The 21,945-nt window shown below is 48.0% G+C and overlaps 1 protein-coding gene across 1 annotated transcript in view; it reads right to left on the bottom strand.

Moving 5' to 3' along the window:
* ABTB2 (ankyrin repeat and BTB domain containing 2) overlaps positions 1-21,945 on the bottom strand; it is a gene marked incomplete at both ends in the record, with an annotated part of 178,305 nt that overhangs the window by 42,770 nt on the left and 113,590 nt on the right. The window contains one exon of the mRNA XM_079707384.1: positions 4,691-4,837. Coding sequence (XP_079563510.1) covers positions 4,691-4,837 — 147 coding nt within the window. The remainder of the gene's footprint in view (positions 1-4,690; positions 4,838-21,945) is intronic.

The raw sequence follows: 21,945 nt of genomic DNA, 5'->3' as shown, positions 1-21,945 counted from the left end.
CTTCCTTCCAGGACCTCTGCCTGCAGTCAAGCACTGCCCCGCATTTCCCAGGACAGGAGGAGTCCAGCCCTGCCCTCGGGCTCCTGGGTAGTAGAAACTGGCATCAACAAGCCCAGGCCAAGCCGTCTCCCAGCAGCTAGTTGTACAGCTAAGTTGGCTGCAATAAGTTGAAATCTGGCTCCTGTTCCTCCAGGTCTAAATGTCATAACTGTTGGCATGACCACAGGACCACAAGGAGGAGAATTCAAAGAGTCCCCAATAGCGTCGAAGAAATCTTGTTGAAATATCATTTCAAAGACTCGACAAGGTAGAAGTCATTACCATTAGTTATGTTTAAGATGGTTTCGTTGTTCCTGGTGTAGAACCCTTGGCAGCACATTTCCAGCCAGGATGCAGGCAAGAAAATTGAGGAAGGAATAGGAATACCTCCTAACAGCTCCCTAAAAGGGAAGCCAGGAGCAGAGAGGCCTTCCGAAGGTTCGGGAAACCATGAAGGCAGCAGAATGGTGACTGGAGATGGAGTCCCCGGACACTTTGCTCCAGGCCCAGCTTCGGGCTTCAGTGTCTCTCAAAGACCAAAGAGACAGATGCCTGCAGACAACTCTGATCAGGCATCTAAAAAACTTAAGCTGCGCTGCAAGTCCAGGTTACGGGCAAAGACAGCCACTTGTTTTGGATGTTCTCCCAAAGGGGTTTTCCTCCCTGCCACCTTCTATTTTCTAGGCTTCAAGATAGACATGAAAAGATAAGACAAAATCTCTTTAAAAAATCTCTTTACAGCCACCCCATAAGGGAGGCATTTCCATTTTACAGACGAGGACACAGGCTACACAAGTTAAGTGATTTGTCCAGTGGCACAAGCAGGACTTGAACTGGGGTCCCTGTGTCCCAAACGAATGTTCTCGACCATTGCGACACTGCTGCTTGAAGTGTGGTCTGCAAACTGGGACAGGTCTGTGAACTGGGACAGGTGTGCAAACTGGTTACTGGTTCAGAAGTTCATTTCAGAAACTGAGAGTGAGCTTGAAAAAACTTCCAGAGCAATCTGACAGAGTGATTTTATGCCTATTTAATCTAATTAATAAAATAAAATGGCTTGCATCTTACCTGTGCTTTATTTCATATTTCTAAACGTTCCTTTTTATTGTATTTTATAAAAGTTTCAGTTTGCAACAAAGCTGGGGGGATACCATCCCTGACCTGCTACCACAGTGAGTTTCAGAAGCTGTGGCCCAACGGGGCTGTGCTCTTGGTTTGGTACAGCTGGGCACTCAGAGCTGCTTCTGAGACATCCTTGTACTTGAGAATCAATTGACCCTAAGCTTGATGAGACCTCAGTCTGAAGCCCGGAAACACCCACAAGTATGGAGAAATAAGCCCTCCCTGCTTGTTAATCATGAGAGCCCTGAGCAGAGGTGCTCCGGCTTCCCTCTGGTCTGTCCAACCTGCATCAGGAGCCATCGAATAAAAAGAGAGTGGGAGGGCCTGGGATTAAGCACTGTCTCCAAAATGAGGCCCATACCATCTGGCTGCCTTTGAAAAGAAGTGTTTTGTTTCTTTCTTATTCCCTTCTATTTACCTTCTCATAGGTAGAGAGGGACAGAGGAAAATACAAGTGCCTGAGCTCCCTATGCAGATGGACCTGATACAAGAATGAGACTTCTTGACCTACCTGGCAGGCTGGTCCTGGCCAGGTGCAGGGAGAGAGTGGGTGCTAAAGCCGGGCTAAACTCTAAGGTACGAGGTGCTCAGCGCCAAGTATCACTAGCCTCATTAAGCTCTTTAGTCTTGAAGAGAAAAACTGCAATATCTGCCTCCACCTTCACCTCCTCCTTCCTTCACAATGATTAGCAAAAACCCTGGTTTCAGAGCGAGGGAGCTCGGGCATCTTGGCGCATGACACAGCCTGCTGGGTTGTCAGTGAAAGATGCTCTGGGGATCCTTCTTCCCTTTGGTCTAAGGAGTGGCTGAGCCAGGATGGGGACCAATCCTAGGTGGGTTTTAGGAGGCAAAAACTGGACGATAGAGAACTTATTCTTACACACACACACACACACACACACACACACACACACCCCCCAATACACAGCTCAGGTTCTGTTCTCATCACTAGCGATACGTACACCAGGGGATACAACAGAGAAAGTCTCCATTCTCATGAAGCTGAAGTTCTAATCACATGAGAAAGATGATCAACTATTCACAAGTAAATATATAATAAATGCCAAGTATCCATTGGTGCTTTGAATAAACCAAAGCCATAGATGGGAGACAGAGAACGAGGGTGGGACCCTTAATCTCTGCAGGGTGCTCAGGGAAGGCCTGTCTAGTAAGTGTTATTGGGCAGAGACCTTAAGAACGTGCCATATTTGGACAACTGGAGGAAAAGGTCACAGGCAGAGGAACAGCTAGTTCGAAGGCCCTGGGGTGGGAGGATCTTAGCCAGGAGGCCAGGGTGGCTGGAGCACAGTCAACAAGAGAAGAATAGAAGACGAGGAAGGCAGATCATATGTTCAATCCCGGACTTCACTGAGTGGGTTGGGAAGCCGTGGGGGTAATTGAGAGGATATTGAGCAGATGAGTGACATAATACAATTTGGGTTTTAAATATCCCTGGTTTGGCCCGAGTTGGTAGCCCTGGAAGTGGTGAGAAGGGCAAACTTAAACTTGGGATAGTTTTAGAAGGTAGAACTGATTGGACTTGGTCCCTGGGCTGAATGGTAAGGACAAGCCCTTCCCCTGAGGGAAGTTTCTGAATGCTCGCCTTGTGCCTGACTGTGGATTGTAATGGGCACAGAGACCACTACGACAAAAGGCTCTACGATAAAAGTCAAGATCAGATTCCGATCTTGTGTATGTATGTATGTATGTATGTATGTATGGCTGCGATGGGTCTTTGTTGCTGCACACGGGCTTTCTCTAGCTGCTGCAAGTGGGGGCTACTCTTCGTTGCAGTGCGTGGGCTTCTCATTGCGGTGGCTTCTCTTGTTGCGGAGCACGGGCTCTAGGTGCACGGGCTTCAGTAGTTGTGGCACATGGGCTCAATAGTTGTGGCTCGCGGGCTCTAGAGCACAGGCTCAGTAGCTGTGGTGCACGGGCTTAGTTGCTCCGCGGCATGTGGGATCTTCCTGGACCAGGGCTCGAACCCGTGTCCCCTGCATTGGTAGGTGGATTCTTAACCACTGTGCCAGCAGCGAAGTCCCCAGATTCCGATCTTGACCTCAGCTGCCCTGAGATGCTGGTGGCTGGGCTGCTAGTCACGTCTACGAAGCCCACAACCCTAAGTAATTTAGAGCTTTGCTAAAGTCAGACACAGCAGGAGTCAAGCCCCCTTTCTGATTCTTATTTGCAACCTGACTTGGGGAAAATGACTTTTCTTCTCTAAGCTTCGGTTCCCTCATCAGGACATACTTGCTGAGTCGTTATGCACAGTAAATGAGATCATGTGATGAAGGCACTTCATACAGTGTCTTGCACACAGTAAGTGCTCACTTAATGTTCAAAATGCAAAACAAAATCGAGGTGTTCTCCAGTGGACTGAGGCCTAAGTGTGTCCCTCACTGTCCTCAGGCCAGGAGAGTTCACCAAACAGACTGTGCATAGCCCCAAAGACAGCCCACCGTCCAGGAGATACTCCTCAGGGGTGGGGATCAAGCCATACACCCAAGCCCACTTCCTGCAGGGTCCTCAAGAGGCAGGGGACCCAGGTGGCCATGCTGGAATGCCCCTAGGAGACAGAGAGCTCAAAGTCCTGCTTTCTGTCCCAGCCTTATTACCAATCTGCTCTGTGACCTTGAACCAGGCACCTTCACTTCCTGTCCTGGGAAGGGAAGGAAGATGGGGCAGGGTGGGGGGTGGGGGAGGGGACTGTGTCCTAAAGAAACAGAACGGCTTGCCATTCACTATTCAGGGGCCAGAAACCTTAAAGAAATCACAAGCGGAAAAGTCTGGAGCAGAGTGAAACTCCATCTGTTTCCACACTGTGTGCTATACGACCCTTGGCACGTGTCCCCGCCCTCCGCTGGGTGGTCTCATGACCCCGGGAGGAGCATGCAGTTTGATTTCTCAAATAATTGGGATAATGAGAGGGAGAAATCGGGAGACACGGGGATCTCATGCCTCCTAACACGATCTTCTGAAACAGCTGTCAAACAGTAATGACCTAGACCCAGGGGTTTCCCACTGTGTTCCAGAGAGCCCTGAGGTCCTGGGAGATGCCCAGGGCACCACAGGGCTGAGGCCACTCACTGATCAGCTCCTCCTTCAGCCAGAGAAGCTCAGCTTTTTTCTTTCTTTCAAATACTGGTTGTAAATTCAGAGCCCTTGGGGCAGGCAGGTAACATAAATAAATGAGACAGGCCAGCTACGAGAGACCGAGGCATGCGGCAATGTAGGGAATGCTTTCTGTCCCCTTAGCTGCCACTCAGCTGCCCCTGATCGCTGCCATGCAGGAATGGGGCACAGCAGTGCCAGATCGTCTGATTTCTCGAGAGAAACGAGAGATCGAAATTTGGATGTGATTAAATGCACCTGCCAACTAAAGCACACATGTCTGTGGGCCACCAATTTACAACCTCTGGCTTTCAGAGAAGGCAAGAAGCGTGGAGGAGAAGGAGGAAGCCAGGACCCAGAAGGTGGGCTCCTTCCTGCCTCTCCCTTGGAGCCAGCGGACAGTGGGTGCCCCACTTACTCAGCTCCGAGATGCTCCCCACGCAGGTGGCCAGGAGGGACTGCTCCAGGGTCCGGAGCTCCAGCTGCGCATAGGCATCGGCGCGCTCGTCGTGGCCCAGGGACCCGCCGTTGTAGGGACTGAAGTACGCAGGCAGGGAGAGGACACCTGTGGGGAAAGACGGTGGACAGTGTCAATGAAAATAATCAATAAACAATCAATAGTAAGAATAGAAAGGAGTTTTATTTGAGCCAAACTGAGGACTAGCCCAGAAGCCCACTGTCTAGGTTACTCTGAGAAATCTCTCTGGAGAAGCAGGGTTTTCAGCACAGTTTTATATCTTGTCAGAACAAAGAATATTAAACAAGTCTGGGTTACATTTCTTCAAGGTTAGGAAAAAAAAAAACAAAACAGACCAGCACGTACATAGCAAGTCGGTATGCTTTAGCACCTGGGAAGGGAGTCTTTTTTTTTTTTTAAAACATCTTTACTGGAGTATAATTGCTTTACAATGGTGTGTTAGTTTCTGCTTTATAACAAAGTGTGGGAAGGGAGTCTTATCATCCAAAGAGGACCAGCATCAGCATCCCAGGAAGGGGGGGCATTTAATCTTTATTTTTAACCTAGATGTTATTTACTTCTGGTCCATGTGCCCTTTTCTTTAATAATTAAAGCCGACGTACAATGTATGTTTGATAGGCCACAAACAGGCTATTTTAGTTTGCATAAAATTCAAGTTAACTCATGTATAAGCCAGAATGACTTCCCTATATGTCAATATGTGAAAATGTCTTTTATCAACAAGTCACCTGAGGATGGAAGCAAAGCTCAAAGGCCACAGTTCTGCTCCCTGTCTGGTCGAGTGCGGGTGGTGGGCAAATTGCAAGGCTCCACTTGGGACAGCTGACTTTTCACTGTGGACGGCGCTGCAAGAGCCAGGATGAGGGCGGCCCACCTGCAGGCGTGGTTTAAAGCAGGTGGAGACCATCCTTTCTTGGAGCTGCACAAGGAACTGGCCTCCAGAGGCTGGTGGGCCATATACGCATTCCTTCCTTCCTTCCTTCCCTGCTTCACTTGCTGAATATCCAGAGTGCCTCACTCGGCCCAGGTATTCTGCTGCCTTTAGGATTCCAGGGTGACAAAGAGACCTGGCTTTGTCTTCACGGAGCTCAGTGGATGGGGCGTCCGAGGTAAACGTTCACCCTGCCCACCCAGAGGGCGGCATCACCCTTGGAGTCCTCCCACTTCCTCAGGCTGCCCCCTTTCCTTCTTCAAGCCAAGAATAGGACTAGGAGAAACCACAGAGAAAAGGATGCTGCTTTCCCCATTCCAGGAAGGGGACTCATCCAGCCACTGGCCAAGGCCAATTAGCGTTTTTCATTAGCACTTCGACAATAGAAGAGCAGAGCTGTCAGAATCAATCCCAGAGGGTGACAGCCTGTAAATTTCTCCGACTCACTGTGTGGCTTCTTAGAAAGCACCAGAAAAGCAAAATCAGACTGGCTTAAAATTACATGTTGGTTCTTAAGAGCACAAGTTGGTCTTAAGTTGGTTCTTAAGGCCACAAAGATTCCCAATTTTTGGGAACTGCTTCTTCTTTGATCAAGACATCTTTGTCCAACCCCCTTGAACTCTTTTTTTTTGAAAGCAAAATACCCACAGGAATTTATTTTAGTCACTTTTGGGAAAATCTCTTAAAATTCCTCGAGATAACAGAAGAGCCCCTGGGATGTGGCCAAATCCAGGCTAGACTTCCCTATCCTGTACCCAGAAACGTCACAAGGATGACAACAGCCATAGGTCCTGCAGCAGAGAGGTTAAGACAGGGCCTTGGAGCTGGAACATTTGGGTTCATGATTCTAGCTCTGTCACTTAAACCAGCGGCGTGACCTTGGGCAAGTTACTTCACTTCTCTGTGCCTCAGATTCCTCACGTGTTAACTAGAGGAAACAAAAGTTACCTAGCTCACGGTGTGGCCGTGAGTTGTCAGATGTCCACGTGGGGACTGGTGCGTGGCTCAGAGTTAAGTGCTCTTTGCATGCTCTTGCTATTATTTTTCCTATGTGCTGGGAACGCAGGCTTTAGGTACACTATCTCATTTATTCTTTCAACAAGGTGGGCACTGCTGTCTCCATTTTAGATAATGTGCAGAGAGTCTGAATAACTTGCTCTACCAAGTGGCAGAGCTAGGATTCAAATCCAGGTCTGACTGGCTCTAGAATGTATATGCTTCACCTCTCTGTAAGCCCAGATTCAACGAACACACCACCAAGCTCACCTACGGCTGTCCCGATTCAGTGTTATTCCTGCTTGGTTCACCCACAGAAGCCCCAGTGCTGGGCCTCGTGTGCTCTTTTATGGGGCAAACGCACATGGCAGCCTTCCTCCTGCCCAGATCCTGGCAGCGTTCTTTGGCCACGCTCTGGGTTCGGCTGCCGGTCAGCCCTGCCCTCCTAGCCTCTCCCTCCCCTGACCCAGCCTCCCTGCCCTCCTCAGCACTGCCTCACTGCCCTGCTATGTGGCTGGGACCTGCCGCTCTGAATCTCCCTCCGACCCCTCCAGGATGGCAGCGGCAACGGACTCCCGATCTGGGTGCTGGTTCGGCAAAGCAGGGCATCAAAGCACTTCCTCAAAGCTCTGTTTCCAGTGGAAGGAGGAGGGCATGACTAGGTTCCCCCTGCCCCCAGCCCTGTCCCCAAAGCAGAACCTCTCCCTGACAGCTGAGGACCCAAACGCATTAGGAAGACCTGGCTCTGAGCATTAAAACAAGTAGTGAAACAAAAGACAACCCTCCCCCATCCCCACCCCGAACTAAAAGCTCAAACCCACGGGCAGCCCAAATATTTGGGAGGGCTTCTACGCATCTACGGGTCTAACTCAGGCCCTGCTCTTCCTCTTCTCTTCATTATTAATCCACAGAAACAACGCTGGGGACGTGTGGATCAAATTTACAGCGCTTAGGGCAAGGGAATAGGAAATTCAGCTGATTTGTCAAAGGATTCCCAGAGAGAAATATTATGTCAATGGATCTAGTAACAAGAGCTGGCAGCTCCATTAATAATAGTTCCCATTTTCCCAGTCATCGCCCACCCAAAGGGGTTTTCATTTAATACTGTGGCAAAAGTAATTATGAGCCTATTATTAATAATAGTAATTGATAGCATCACAGCTTTTGCATAGTACCTTTTACTTTTAAGGGACTTCAAACACCGAGAAGTACATAATTTATTCTTCCAGCAAGGGAGGTAGGGAGGTCATTATCAGTAATAGACACTGCTGACTTTTAAAGAGTGCTCACTATGTGCCAGGACTGTGTTAACTTTATATGCATGATCACATGCAATTCCCAAGGCTTCATGAAGTACTGTTTGCACCCATCTTATAGATGAGAAAACCAAGGGTTCCGCCCCCAAAGTTAAGTGACTTGCCCAAGGTTACTGAGGGTCTGAAACTGAACTGGGGCTAGAATCTCAACCTCTTGATTCTCAAGCTGTTGAAATGAAATGACGTCCTAACTTTGGCCCCCTTGTCCTTTAGTTAAAGAGCACAAGGATATTTGAGAGAAAAGGGGTTCTGTTCTGTTTGCGCCTGGGGTCTGATAGGAGGAAATATAAAGAAAGACCCAGAAATACAACTTTCTTTTAATGCGTCTCCAGGCACCTCCTGCCAAGGAACCCTGGAGGCCTCGCGTAAAGCTCTACAGACTGAAGGCCATCTCTCTTATTCCCCCTGATCTTTCCAGAATGCAGTTCCACAGCTTGCCTTCTGAGTCTGCCCCCTTAAGAAGCCTTTTTTGGACTTCCCTGGTGGCACAGTGGTTAAAAATCCACCTGCCAATGCAGGGGACACGGGTTTGAGCCCTGGCCCGGGAAGATCCCACAGGTTGCGAAGCAACTAAGCCCGTGCGCCACAACTACTGAGCCTGCACTCTAGAGCCTGCAAGCCACAACTACTGAGCCCGTGTGCCACAACTACCGAAGCCCACGCACCTAGAGCCCGTGCTCCAGAACAAGAGAAGCCACTGCAATGAGGAGCCCACGCGCCTAGAGCCCGTGCTCCAGAACAAGAGAAGCCACTGCAATGAGAAGCCCGCGCACCGCAACGAAGACCCAACGCAGCTAAAAATAAATAAATTTATTTAAAAAAAAAGAAAGCCTTTTTAAAATGTCAATGTGAAATTCTTCTCTCTCCCACATAAGCCTGTTCCTAAGCCATTCTCACTGGAGACACTTGCCTTAAGTTCTCTCAACACTTCAGTGCCTTCTTTGCCCCAAAGAAATTCCCAGCTTTAGGGGATGGGCCCAGGGCAAGGTCATTCTGGAAAAAGGGACTTCCAAAAAAAACAAACAAAAGAAAAGCAACCCCCCTCCCGCCCTCTGTTTACTAAAATCTTTAGAAAAAAATCTGTTTATTTCAGTCGTGACGGAAAAAAAAGCATGCTGGAATGAAACCTGTATCCCTTTATTAATTAATAAGGACACCCCAAATCAATCCCTGCTGAACTCTGTAAAAGTTACACAGAAAACCCACATGCGTCACTCAGATTGTTGCTGTGAAATGAACTCCCGAGTGTGAGGCAGGGAAGCAGTAGGCATGACCCAGGCACCCTGTCTCCCTTGTCTACAAAATCAGCATTTCTGTGGAAACAAGGTTCCACCCCAGTGTGCTCTGACTGTATGGGAAGCCTCTACATTTCTCAATCTGCACACAGAACCACAATCTTCGGTCACTCAATTTTTCTCAAGCAGGTTGCCCAACCCTTGAATCTCGGAACTCATTACCTCATTCCCCAAAGCTTCCAGTCTCTTCTCTGAGCACAGCACCACATCCACCCAGTTGCCCAAGAACAGATCCGGTGAGTCATCCTTATCAACTCTCTTCCTCCTCCCCCCACACATCCAATCAACCACCAAACCTTGCTGCTCTCATCACCTTCGTATCTCAAAAATCCAGTCACTGCCGGTTCAGGGTACCATCTTCCCTCACTGGATACTGCAATAGCCCCTCCCTGTCTCCTCCCTCCGTCTCACCCCATCCCTGACAATCCCTTACTCTGGCCACACACTCTTATTTACTCTGGCTTTAAACTCTTCAACGACTGCCCACTGCCCTCACAAAGAGGTTCAAACAGCTTTCCACAGATAAGAATAGATAATATTCTTCTTTCTTTCTATGATACTTAGAGATGAAAATAATTCTGCCAGTAAATAGGGAAATTCCCAGCACCTCTCAAGAAATCAGCAGAGTTAAGGAGCCTACGCACTGAAGAAAAGGGAACACTCCTGCACTGTTGGTGGCAATGTAAATTGATACAGCCACTGTGGAGAATGGTATGGAGGTTCCTTAAAAACTGAAAATAGAACTACCATACGACCCAGCAATCCCACTACTGGGCATATACCCTGAGAAAACCATATTTCAAAAAAAGTCATGTACCACAATGTTCATTGCAGCACTATTTACAATAGCCAGGACATAGAAGCAACCTAAGTGTCCATCAACAGATGAATGGATGAAGAAGATGTGGCACATATATATAATGGAATATTACTCAGCCATAAAAAAAACGAAATTGAGTTATTTGTAGTGAGGTGGATAGACCTAGAATCTGTCATACAGAGTGAAGTCAGAAAGAGAAAAACAAATGCCGTATGCTAACACATATATATGGAATCTAAAAAAAAAAAAAAAAAAGGTTCTGAGGAACCTAGGGGCAGGACAGGAATAAAGACACAGACATAGAGAATGGACTTAAGGACACGGGGAGGGGAAGGGTAAGCTGGGAGTAAGTGAGAGAGTAGCATGGACATATATACACTACCAAACGTAAAATAGATAGCTAGTGGGAAGCAGCCGCGTAGCAGAGGGAGATCAGCTTGGTGCTTTGTGTCCACCTAGAGGGGTGGGATAGGGAGGGTGGGAGGGAGATGCAAGAGGGAGGAGATATGGGGATATATGTATATGTATAGCTGATTCACTTTCTTATACAGCAGAAGCTAACACAACAATGTAAAGAACTTATATTCCAATAAAGATATTTAAAAAAATAAATAGGAAACAAAACAAAACAGATAAATAAAACAACAACAAAAAGAAGCCTATGCACACCTGATCCTGGTTTCCGCAGGCTGTTTCCCGAGTTTGGTCAGTTGGCTCTGCTCCAGCCCTGGGCTCCTTCCCAGGTGATTCTCCACCAGTGCCCAGAGAGGGCGCCATTGAGTCAGCTGGGAAACCCAGTGCACAGAAGACTGGGAGTCCCACCTTCTTGCTGGCTGCCAAGCAGGAATTCGACCTGGGTTTCAGCTGGCAGAGGTTGCCGGCTCCTCCAAGCAAGCAAGTAACAAGCCAGAAGCCAATGGACTGCACACTGGGTTGACAAACCAGATTTTCAGTGCTAAGTTTTTTCAGAAGCAGGGCTCAGCCCAAAGGCCAAGTCGATGGGGATTTCATTCTCTTCTCTGTAAGACACAGAGGTCAATTGGGTGGCCTCTCAAGTCTGCTCCAGCACTGGGATCCTGCACTCCAACTGGCCCTTCTGTGGACTCTAGCACTAAAGTGTACCCCTTAAAACCTTTCCCCCCACTTTCATTCCACTGTTTAACTTCTGAATTGTGGAAACAAATAGGTCCTGTTAGCATTATTTCCTGTGATTTAATTTCCCCCAAGTTATAACAACAGCCCCCCAACAGACACAATACACACCAAATTGTAAATGTAAAGATGTCCTTTTTTTTGTGAAAACTGGGTAGATTTACAGTTCAGTTTTTCTAACCAGTCATCAAAAGGCCATCAAGACTGTAACATAACTGTACCCCCCAACCTGACAACCCATTCCCATTACCAGGACTGTCCACAGATTTGCAAATGTTCTTTTCAGGGCGCTGTGACTACAGTGGGCCCAGTGACCTGTGCAAGCCTGCGTGCCTAGCATCTTCTCCCGCCCCTGCCCCCCGACACGCCCCACCAGACTCACTAGCCCCCCAGCTCAGGGAAGCTCATTTGTGAAGACAGCAAAGGCCACTGCCTGTCGCCTGTTTCTTTAAAATGAAATCCAGCATGCAGAGGATTACTCTTTTACTGCCCTTGAGAGGAAACTTGGCAGGGCGTCTTCTGCCACTTTTCTTAGGAGCTGGAAGCTTGGGTGGGGTTCAATCCATAAGCTTCTGAAAATAAAAATTATATTGCCCCACTGAAAGGTTTCCAAATAGCCCACATAATTCAAGCCTTTTTATTTTTTTTTTAAAGTGTTTCCATTCTCTGATCTGGAATTTTATATATATAGTACGTTTAATGCCCGGTTGTTGCATATTAGTCATACTGAAACAAAGTGCTGAAGAGTTAAAGCTGGAATATTTTCCAGAGAGACCCAAATGGAGTATAAGGACAGTTGATTCTAAAAAAAACCCCCACTTCACTGAATGGTATTTCTCCTGATACTCGAAGTCCAACGAGATTGGGGGATGGGTGTTGAAGCAAGCGGAAGAGGAAGGAAATAAGGAGGAAGACCTAGAAGTGGAATGAAATCTGCTTGACTTGATGAATCGTCAATCATCCCTGTAAAAATGATTCATCGAGAGTAACTGAAAGCTCATGTAATTCTCAGCCAGAACCCACCTAAAGATGAGACCACCATATTGTGAGGCCCAAGAGTTCAAGTAAGGAGCAAAGGTTGGGAGACAGGAAGAGAGAAGAGTTGGGGTCTAAACTGAGTTTGGGAAGCAGGTTTTAACCGTGGGTTAGTAATGCACGGAGATGGGCTACCCCATACCAAGCAGTACTCTATGCCATGAGTGGGATGACCCAGCATTTGAACCCACACGAAGACCCTACCAGTGGCCTCATTACAATTAGCTAGTACTGTTACTAACCCCATTTACCAATGAGGGACACTGAGGTTTAAATGGGCTGGGTCACTTGGTGAAGGTCACAGAGCTAGAAAATGGCCGAGGTGGGATTCAGACCCAGCCAGCCCGTCCATCCCGGGAGTCCACACTGCCTCTCATATGGGGCTCTAGCCCATTCAAGCCCAGGGACAGAAGACTTCCATCACCACTCACCAGTCCAATTAGCACTGCCCGTTCCCCTTCTTCTTCAAGGTCAGGAAATTGAAAGCAAACATAATCATGCTCTGGTTAACACCTCACTCTAAGTTATCAGAACTCTACCCCCGCTGAAGGTGGTCTTCTGGTTAAGAGAGGCCCAGAGGGCCAGGAGCTTACCATTAAACTGTGAAATAAAAATGCACATTTATGACTACCCAGGGAGCCAGGGGCCAGAGAACCCAGGACTAGCGAGATCAAAGGCTGTTGGAGTACAACACGCTTGTTGCCAGCGTCCCCAATTCTCTTAAAAAAATGTATATGGTAAAAATATACGGTGAACACTGGGCTGAATTCCTCTCTCTCTGGGGTCCTTGACAGTCTTGGGCCTTCTGGCAGAGGTGGGGGTGGGGGTTCCTGCTAGGGGAGCTGGCCTTGGGCTGCCTCTTTTCCCTCCAGTTGGTAGCAGCACCTCTGACCTCAGGGCTGGCTCACTCAGTTCTCAGAGGGGCTCCAAGCAGGGTGAGGGTTTAGATGGGGAGAGGGGCCACCATAAAATAATAGCCCAACAAAGCAGTGCGGGTGAGCCCAGAAACTCCGCTAGGAATGCTGGCTAACTGGCATTTTGGTGATTTGTTTAATTAGGGTTCATATCATGTTTAATTAAGGTTCATATCAGAGACCCGGAGGATGAATATGCCCGTAAAAGAACTAGTAGAGATCATGGACTGCTGCTTAATTCTTTTGAAGTGAGAAAAGACCTAGCGAAACACAGCCTGTTCATTGCCATTTCCCTCCCTTGCAAGAGAATAAAATAAAGCCACAGTAACCAAGCAGATCAATTTCAGGAAATTAAACCTAAAGGTGAACTCTGGAAAACCCGGCAACCGTCACAACATCGGGGCGTATGGAGCGGAGAACTCACACGTGGACCACTGAGATTTTTCCTGTGGAAAAAGATCTCTGTTGTGTTTGGAATACTTTTTAAGAGATTCTGGGTGGCCTCGCTCCAAAGTATTGATGTAACACATCAAGAACTTGAGCGACCCAGGAAGCATGAGTCTTGGAACTGCCACCTCTTAAAAAAAAAAAAAAAAATCCATCACATGACCATGGTCCTTTGTCAAATGCTGTCCTTGACCCATGGTGGCTGAGCACGCCAGTTCCCGTGAGCCAAGGACAACATCCAGCCACTTTTGTATAAAGGCAACAACACATTTAAAACGTAAACACACAAAGTCATCACCCTAAAACATCAGCCCTTCCCCCAACCCATGCACACAACCACCAAGGTGAGAGTGGTTCTCTCTGCGCTAGGGCTATCAAAATGTTTTGAACTACTATGCTTTTTAAACTTTTTACAAATGATTTATTGGTGGTGTAAAAAGTGATTGTTATATGAGAAACAGGGGACGTGGTGGGGGAGATGTACTTAAGAGGGAGAAGAAGGTGATAGAATGTTTCTTCTGAGCATAGGAATAGCCATAATTTCAAATATGTTAGAAAGTTAGTTAACTGAAATTCAATTTTTATATAGGAAAACAAGAGAACATTTAAAAAAATTACTATGATCTAATTACCTATAAAGAGCCCAGAATGGAGGTCATCTAACATAAAAGATAGTTATTTCTGCACGGGAGAACTTTAGATGATTTTTTTCTCCATTATTCTTCATGCTTTTTTCTACTGATTAACTAATGAACATATATATTTTAATAAAAACAAAACCATTGTTATAACTATTGTGAGCTCATGGAGGAAATAAAGTAAATAGAAGGAAAACTTGATTCTTTTATATAAATATTAATTTTTAAAAACAAAGGGGGGGGCTTCCTAGGTGGCGCAGTGGTTGAGTGTCCACCTGCCGATGCAGGGGACACGGGTTCATGCCCCGGTCTGGGAAGATCCCACATGCCGCGGAGCAGGTGGGCCCGTGAGTCATGGCCGCGGAGCCTGCGCGTCCGGAGCCTGTGCTCCGCAATGGGAGAGGCCACGACAGTGAGAGGCCCGCGTACCGCAAAAAAAAAAAATAAAAAATAATAATAATAATTAAAAAAAAAAAGGTAAGGGAAAGAAACTCAGACAGAAACTGTTCTATATTCCTAAGCAGGAGGTGAGATTTTGTCTGCAAGTCTCATTCCAAGAATCGGCCTCTCTGAGAACCAGCCCCTTCACCTGGCCAGATGGTAGGGACTCTGGGCCACTCAGGGGCCACTCAGGGGCACTTCCTCTGGTCCAGCCATGTACCCACTGGGCTGAGCCTGTATGATCATGATGCAGCCACGTGGCAGTCTGGACCGACAGTACTCTCAGTCGGTACAGGCTGCCACTTGCTGGGATTGAGGACAGGGAGAGCTGGGGGAAATCCTCACGCTGCACCAAGTGTGAAAAGAGAGGCTTGCCACTACCAGTGCTGCTGAGGGTGGGGTGGGAGGTACCCGTGGGCCCGGGAATGGGAGAGAAGGCAAAGCACGTCCTGGGAGTGATCCCGGAGCTACATCTCCAGTGAGAGCACTGCTGCCGGCAGGAAAAAGAGGGGAGTGGGAGAAGTCTCCAAGTGTCAACTCAGAGGAAGCAGAGGGATAAATGAGCCTGAGCACCTGTAATACACACAAGTCATTCCTTAGGGGTTAAAAAAAAACAGAGGCAAATGTCACAAGGTCCAGGGCAGATGGCCAAGATATTTATTAATAGAACATGAATGCATCATTAGTCAGAAATGTACTGTGCTAGATTCCTTCTAACAAATATAACCTGCTTCAGTCGGCTTTGGTTCCCATTCCAAATGGCTTTAATAGACCCTCCAGATGATTTAAGAGCATGAGTCAAGGTTCAAAGCTCAGCTATGAATCTTATTAGCTATGTGACTTTGGACTAGTTAATTAACCTCTCTGAGCCTCAATTTGTTCATCTGTCTAATATGCCTAATAATAGCTCCGAATTCACTGATTATTTGAGAATTAAAAGAAGTTAAGTAAGTATTTAGTAAAATGCCTGACACATAGTAAGCATGTAATAAATGGTAATATCTTATAAATGGCCTCACAGATTCCCAGGGCCAATAGCTTTGGGATAAAGCCATCAGATACCATATAAAAGTATTTCTATTCGACCGAAGTGATGGACCCTAGGCCAACCGATCCCGTTATTTTCCTAAAGGCCTGTGCTGATACAGAATCATGCTTTATTCACTATGGATGGATCATTTATTCTGCATTCATCCACTAATTTCTTCAGCAACTGTTTACTGATGACCTAATAATCTGCTAGAAGTGGCTATGCTCTGGGGGTAGAAAAGTGAACAGGACATAGTCTCTACCCTCCTGATGTTTGCCATCTAGTGAAGGAGAGCAGACAGTATACCAGCCAAGTCCATAATGAAAAGGGCTACATGGAGTCGGATCAAAGAGCCCAGAGGAGGATCTCTAAGCAGACTACGTAGGCCTAGTAGTCAAGGAAGGCTTCCTGGAGGAAGAGACATAGAGTAGCTATCAGTCTAGTGAAGGGGTTGGATGGGTCTTCCAAGCAGAGGGAGGGCCTGTATAGGGAGGTTCTGGGGCAGTGATAGGCGGGGAGAGGCCCCCTGAGACTTGTCATGAAGCTGTGTTTGTAGAGCCAGTACATTATTCATACTTAGACTATGTGTTTATTTGGGGCAGCCTGGGAGGTGGCTAACGGAGATCACTGCCCTCTCTCCACCCACCCTTGGAGCCACTACGAAGCCAGGATCCGCGAACTTTTCCCGCAAAGGGTCAGAGAGTAAATATTTTTGGCTTTGCGGGTCTGTCACAACTACTCAACTCCGCCAGCGTAATGTGCATATACATAAACAAATGGGCACAGATTTGTATTTTATATCACCTTCATGTGTCACAAACTAGTCTTCTTTTAGTACTTTTTCAACCATTTAAAAATGTAAAACTAATTTTTAGCTTGTAGGCCATACGAAAACAGGTGTCAGGTGGGACTTGGCCCCAGGGCCATGCTTGCTGACCTCTGTACTAATCCAGAGCCCCTCAGAGGGATGGAGAGGGGTAGCTCGGAGTGATGGGTGAGAGTGACAGGCCTCCGGGGGAGAGACCAGGGCAGACGGCACCAGTCACAGGAGTCTAAGGGGCTGAGACTCTGTCCTGAGAGTAATGAGGACTCATTGAAGGGGTTTAAGCAATTGAATGACAGGGTCATATGCACATTCAGACAGATAAATCCGGTAGCTGTATGGGAAAGGGATGGGAGAGGAGATTAGAGATTAGAGAGCCCCACTGCTGGCTGAAGACATCTTCTTTGCCAAGGAATTCATAGTCTAAAAATCCACCTGGGCCACTGCTTGGGCTCTTATTTCAATAAAGCTGCTCATTCCTTTTAGCTTTTGCACTAAGCACTTAAACATCAAAGTCGGAGGTAGCAGATTACATTTTTTGGAACTAAAATTCATTAAGGGATCATTTTTAAGACCAAATAAATGAAAACCATGTTTGACTACTTTTAAAATTGGTGATGTTCCCGGATCAACTTAAAGCAGTTAGCAAATTTCAGTCTCAATCTTTATGGCTCCAGCAAATTTCAATCTCAATCTTTATGGCTCCAAAAGGCAATTCACAGAGAATGGGAGAATTCAACACGTGTCTTGAAATCTGGGCTGAAAAAAAACCCCCCAATGCTAAGTGTGTTGGGGACACCAGAGCCCAGAGTTTAAGTCACTCCCTTCATAACTCATATATGGCAAATACGGACATACCCATGTACCACCCCATCCCCATTCCCCCGCACAGAAAGGGTTGTTTGCAGGCAGTTAAATCCTATGGACAGAGAACACATTCTCTAAGGCCGTGGGACCTTCTGTCCCAAGGCTGACTGATGGCTTCAAATATGGAAGAAGTATCCAAGTAGGCTCGGGGAATTTTAGCACTGCGCTGTTCTTGTCACTCATTCACTTACTCAAATATTCATCACAGGCCTATTAATCACACTGAGCTTGGTGCTAGGAATACAGAGGTAAGATCCAGTTCCCTGGCTCTAGAGGACAGGAAAAATATGTAGACAGATAATTAAAAGGTACCATAATAGGGGCTTCCCTGGTGGTGCAGTGGTTGAAGAGTCTGCCTGCTAATGCAGGGGACATGGGTTCGAGCCCTGGTCTGGGAGGATCCCACATGCCGCGGAGCAGCCGGGCCTGTGAGCCACAACTACTGAGCCTGCGCGTCTGGAGCCTGCACTCCGCAACAAGAGAGGCCGCGATAGTGAGAGGCCCGTGCACCGAGATGAAGAGTGGCCCCCGCTCGCCGCAACTGGAGAAAGCCTTCGCACAGAAACGAAGACCCAACACAGCAAAAATAAATAAATTAATTAATAAACTCCTACCCCCAACACCAAAAAAAAAAAAAAAAAAGGTACCATAATAAATGCTAGAGGTGGGCTTCCCTGGTGGCGCAGTGGTTGAGAGTCCGCCTGCCGATGCAGGGGACACGGGTTCGTGCCCCGGTCTGGGAAGATCCCACATGCCGCGGAGCGGCTGGGCCCGTGAGCCATGGCCGCTGAGCCTGCGCGTCCGGAGCCTGTGCTCTGCAACGGGAGAGGCCACAACAGTGAGAGGCCCGCGTACCGCAAAATAAATAAATAAATAAATAAATAATAAATAAATAAATAAATAAATAAATAAATAAATAAATAAATAAATGCTAGAGAAGGGATCTGCAGTAGGTACTAGAAGCTTGGAAGGAGGCTGAAGAGAGGGCTTTTGCTATGTGCTATTATCCAGCAAGGGAGGAAAAATAACAGGATGTTTCACAAAGCCGCCCCTCCTCACTCCAAGAACCCCAAAGGGACCGTACAGACCTTATGACTGGCAAACACTCCCCGGTCATCTCACGGCTGAGCCATGTCACGCAACATGGGAGTAGGTTGAGAAGGTTCAGGGAAAGAAGCTCATTCATAGGAAGGAGGTCCCTGTAGAATGTTCATTCTCAGGAGGGGGACATCCCAAACCTCACTGTGTCACTTCCAGGACACCATGATCTTTCCCTGCAAAGGTGTATGAAAACATCCAGCCGCTGGATGCTTGAAACTGTGCCGCTCTTCCCAGCGACCTATCCAGTGCTGTCCTTCTCCTCCCTGGCTAACAGAACCCTGATTCTGCCTGGAATGACTTGCAGTATGAGCCCCTGGGGGGCCCCTTCCCAGACTCCCGTACAGCTGTACAACATGGTTTTGGACATGAGACGTAAATTCAAGACTTCAGGGCTTTTGGAAAATGTTGCTTTTCCTGATCTAAAGGGACAGGCTGTCCAGCTGGCAGGGCCTTTGAGCTTCTTCCTGCCTCGAATGTGACACACTGTCTGAAGAGGTACAGCAGCAGCCACTATGCCAGCAGGAGACAGGCCGCCTGCTGCCAAAGCTGGAGCAGCACCCTGGGGCTGCCGTGCAGGAGGAGGAGCTGCTGGAGGGGACAAGGGCAAGATCAGAGCCAACATGCTGAGAATGGCAGAGCAGAAAGTAGAAAGAGCCTGGGTCTCTGACCGTCTCGCCGAGCAGCTAACCACCACCAGGAACTGCTGATCCCCGAACTTCTTGTTATAGGAAAAAATATCACAGGGAGGGCAGCTTAAACAACATAAATTTGTTTTCTCGCAATTCTGGAGGCTAGAAGTCTGAGATCAAGGTGTGGGCTGGGTTGCTTTCTTCTTCTGAGGCCTCTCTCCTAGGCTTGTAGACAGCTGTCTTCTCCCTGGGTCTTCACATGGTCTTCCTTTATGTGTCTGTGTCCTGATCACTTCTTCTTACAAGAACACCAGTCAGATTGGATTCGGGCCCACTCATGCGACTTCATTTTACCTTAGTTGCCTCTTAAAAGACTCTATTGCCAAATACAGTCACATTGTGATGTGCTGGGGGTTAGGACTTCAACCTATGAATTTTGGAGGCTCACAGTTCAGACCACCACAGGCAGGTTTTTTTGACTTGCAGATGAAGTGATTTCTCTAATACAAGATGGTTTCTGTAAATCATTAGTTTGCAAAAATACTTTTAAACCATGGAACCCTTGTTCAAATGAAATCATAGGGAGAGTCTGATGATAAAGCCGTCTTCCCGCTCCTGGGGCCCTGCGTCTCTATGGATGCTAAAAATGCGTGCTCACAGGCTCCTCTGTGTGGCGCTGGCTGTGGACATGCTGGACTCAGACTCTGCTGAGAACAGGGCGGTTCTGGCCCACAAGGCCAAGTTCCCCAAGGGCGTGGGGTGGCCGCAGCAACTCCAGCCCTCACTTTGCTCAACATAAGGGCTGGAAGCTCCCTTCACGGGGGAAATCTTCCGGGCAGACCACTGGGCTTCTGCTGGGTGAGTGTCTGCAGAACACCACTCACAGTTAATTTGCATTTAAAAAATGCAGATAGGCGAAAAGAAGAGAATAAAAACAGTAATTTTACTGCTCTGAGATAATCATCGACATTACAGTTTAATATCCTTTCAGACTTTTGAATATGCACTGCTTTGGAGTGTGCATGCGTATTTTCTTTTTTCTCACATGCATACTTTTAATTTTAAGAAATTAACACTTTAATGACCACCTTTTTCACTTAATATTTCACAGATAGCTTTCCATGGCCCCAAATATTGTTTCTCATCACTTTCAATGGCTGCAGCACATGCCATTCTAAAGGCTCACAGTACCTAGCACTGTTATTTTGGGTGACTCAGGAGGGTCCCCCAATATGACTTCACAGTGGGCAGTGGCCTCTGAGTCACATCAAACCCCAGCGCTCTAGCACCGAAGAGCTTGTTGTCCTAGCTCTGGAAGTGAGCCCTGAGAATCCACCAGGGAGGTGAGGCCCCTCCTCTCCCAACCAGGACCTGCTAGAGAGAGGTGACCCTAACAGGGCCTCATGACAGACGCCAGCACCTCCATCTCATTCTGATTTTGGAAACCAGGTCTCAAAAAAACGAACTAAAGCCACAGGAAGATGGGGCATTTCCTCACAGGTGTCTTTGGGTTACAGATTCTCGCCCCAGGAGGCCTCAGAGGGCTGGCTGTGGGGCTGTCATCCAGCGAGGGAGCACCCAGGCCGTCTGATCCCCTGACAACCAGCCCTGGATTTGCACACAGGCCCGCTCCTTTCCTCCAACCAGGAAAGCCAGGACCCTCCTGTGCTTTCCACGCAGAACCAAAATGGGAAGGGCTCTTGCCAAGCCTCCAGGGGTTTCTGCAGCGCCTGCCTGGGAAGAGAGGCCTGTCCCTGGGGAGCAGCTTCTCCCCCTGCCCTGGGCACGCAGAGTCCTGGCCCATCTGCAGAGCTGGATGTGACCCTGTGTGCTTCAACAGCGACTTTGGGCTTTGGCAGGAGTCCCTCCCTGTTTGTTTTACAGACTCCTACTTAGAGCCTCAAATTAGGCTCATTAAAAAGCCAGCTCCCTGTGGGACTATAAACGTCACATAGGCAAGCGGAGAGTGAGTTTACGAGGCTGGGGTGTGATCTGCCCACCAAGATGGCGCGGACCCGGTGGAAACAGTGAATCAGCCTGTTTGGGCAGGACCCCCTCCTCCAGCTCCCCCCCTCGATTAAGGCTGTGTCAGCCACAGGCCAGAAAAGAGGCAGGCCGTGGACGTCCTCTCAAGCCAGCTGGGCTGGATCCCTGTTGGATTTGAGCGTCATAACTAACAGGGGGAATGAACTGCCTCTCTGACACCCTCTGCTGCTCTCAGCTTTTCCCCACTTCGTTTGCAGCACCCCTGCTCCGTGCGCATCCCCCATAATCATCCTTACAGGCAGAGGCTGCTGCCCACAACACAACCCCGACATTCTCACTCCTGCCTTCAGCAGATTAACCTTATCTTTCTGTGGGGTGTTTCTCCTGCCTGGGGGGCCCCCAGCGGCCCCCGGTTTAGCTCCGTCAGTTCTGCTTTGCAGCTCATGCACGTGTGAGGGGTCGTGCCTTGCAGGTGGGATGCCAGGGTGAGTGGAGTGCAGAGAAAAGTGGTCTCCTGCCCCCCAGCATCAACCTCATTTATTCGAGTCACTGACCAGTCAGCATGCCCCAGATTACTCCAAGGCTGAAGCAATGCCACCTCGGAGATCTTACTGTCCACCCTGAGGCTACCAGCCAGATGGTGAAGGAGAGAAAGCGTCAAAATCTTTTAACCTCCTAGACCAAGTTTCAGGAGATCACTTCTGTGTCCCAGGGCTTTACTAAAACACATACAAACAGCATCTCCTCCTTCCAAATCCAGAAGAGCATGACTTG

This window comes from Hyperoodon ampullatus (assembly GCF_949752795.1).
Source record: "Hyperoodon ampullatus genome assembly, chromosome: 7".
Lineage (NCBI taxonomy): Eukaryota > Metazoa > Chordata > Mammalia > Artiodactyla > Ziphiidae > Hyperoodon > Hyperoodon ampullatus.
This window is presented reverse-complemented; position numbering and strand designations above follow the sequence as displayed.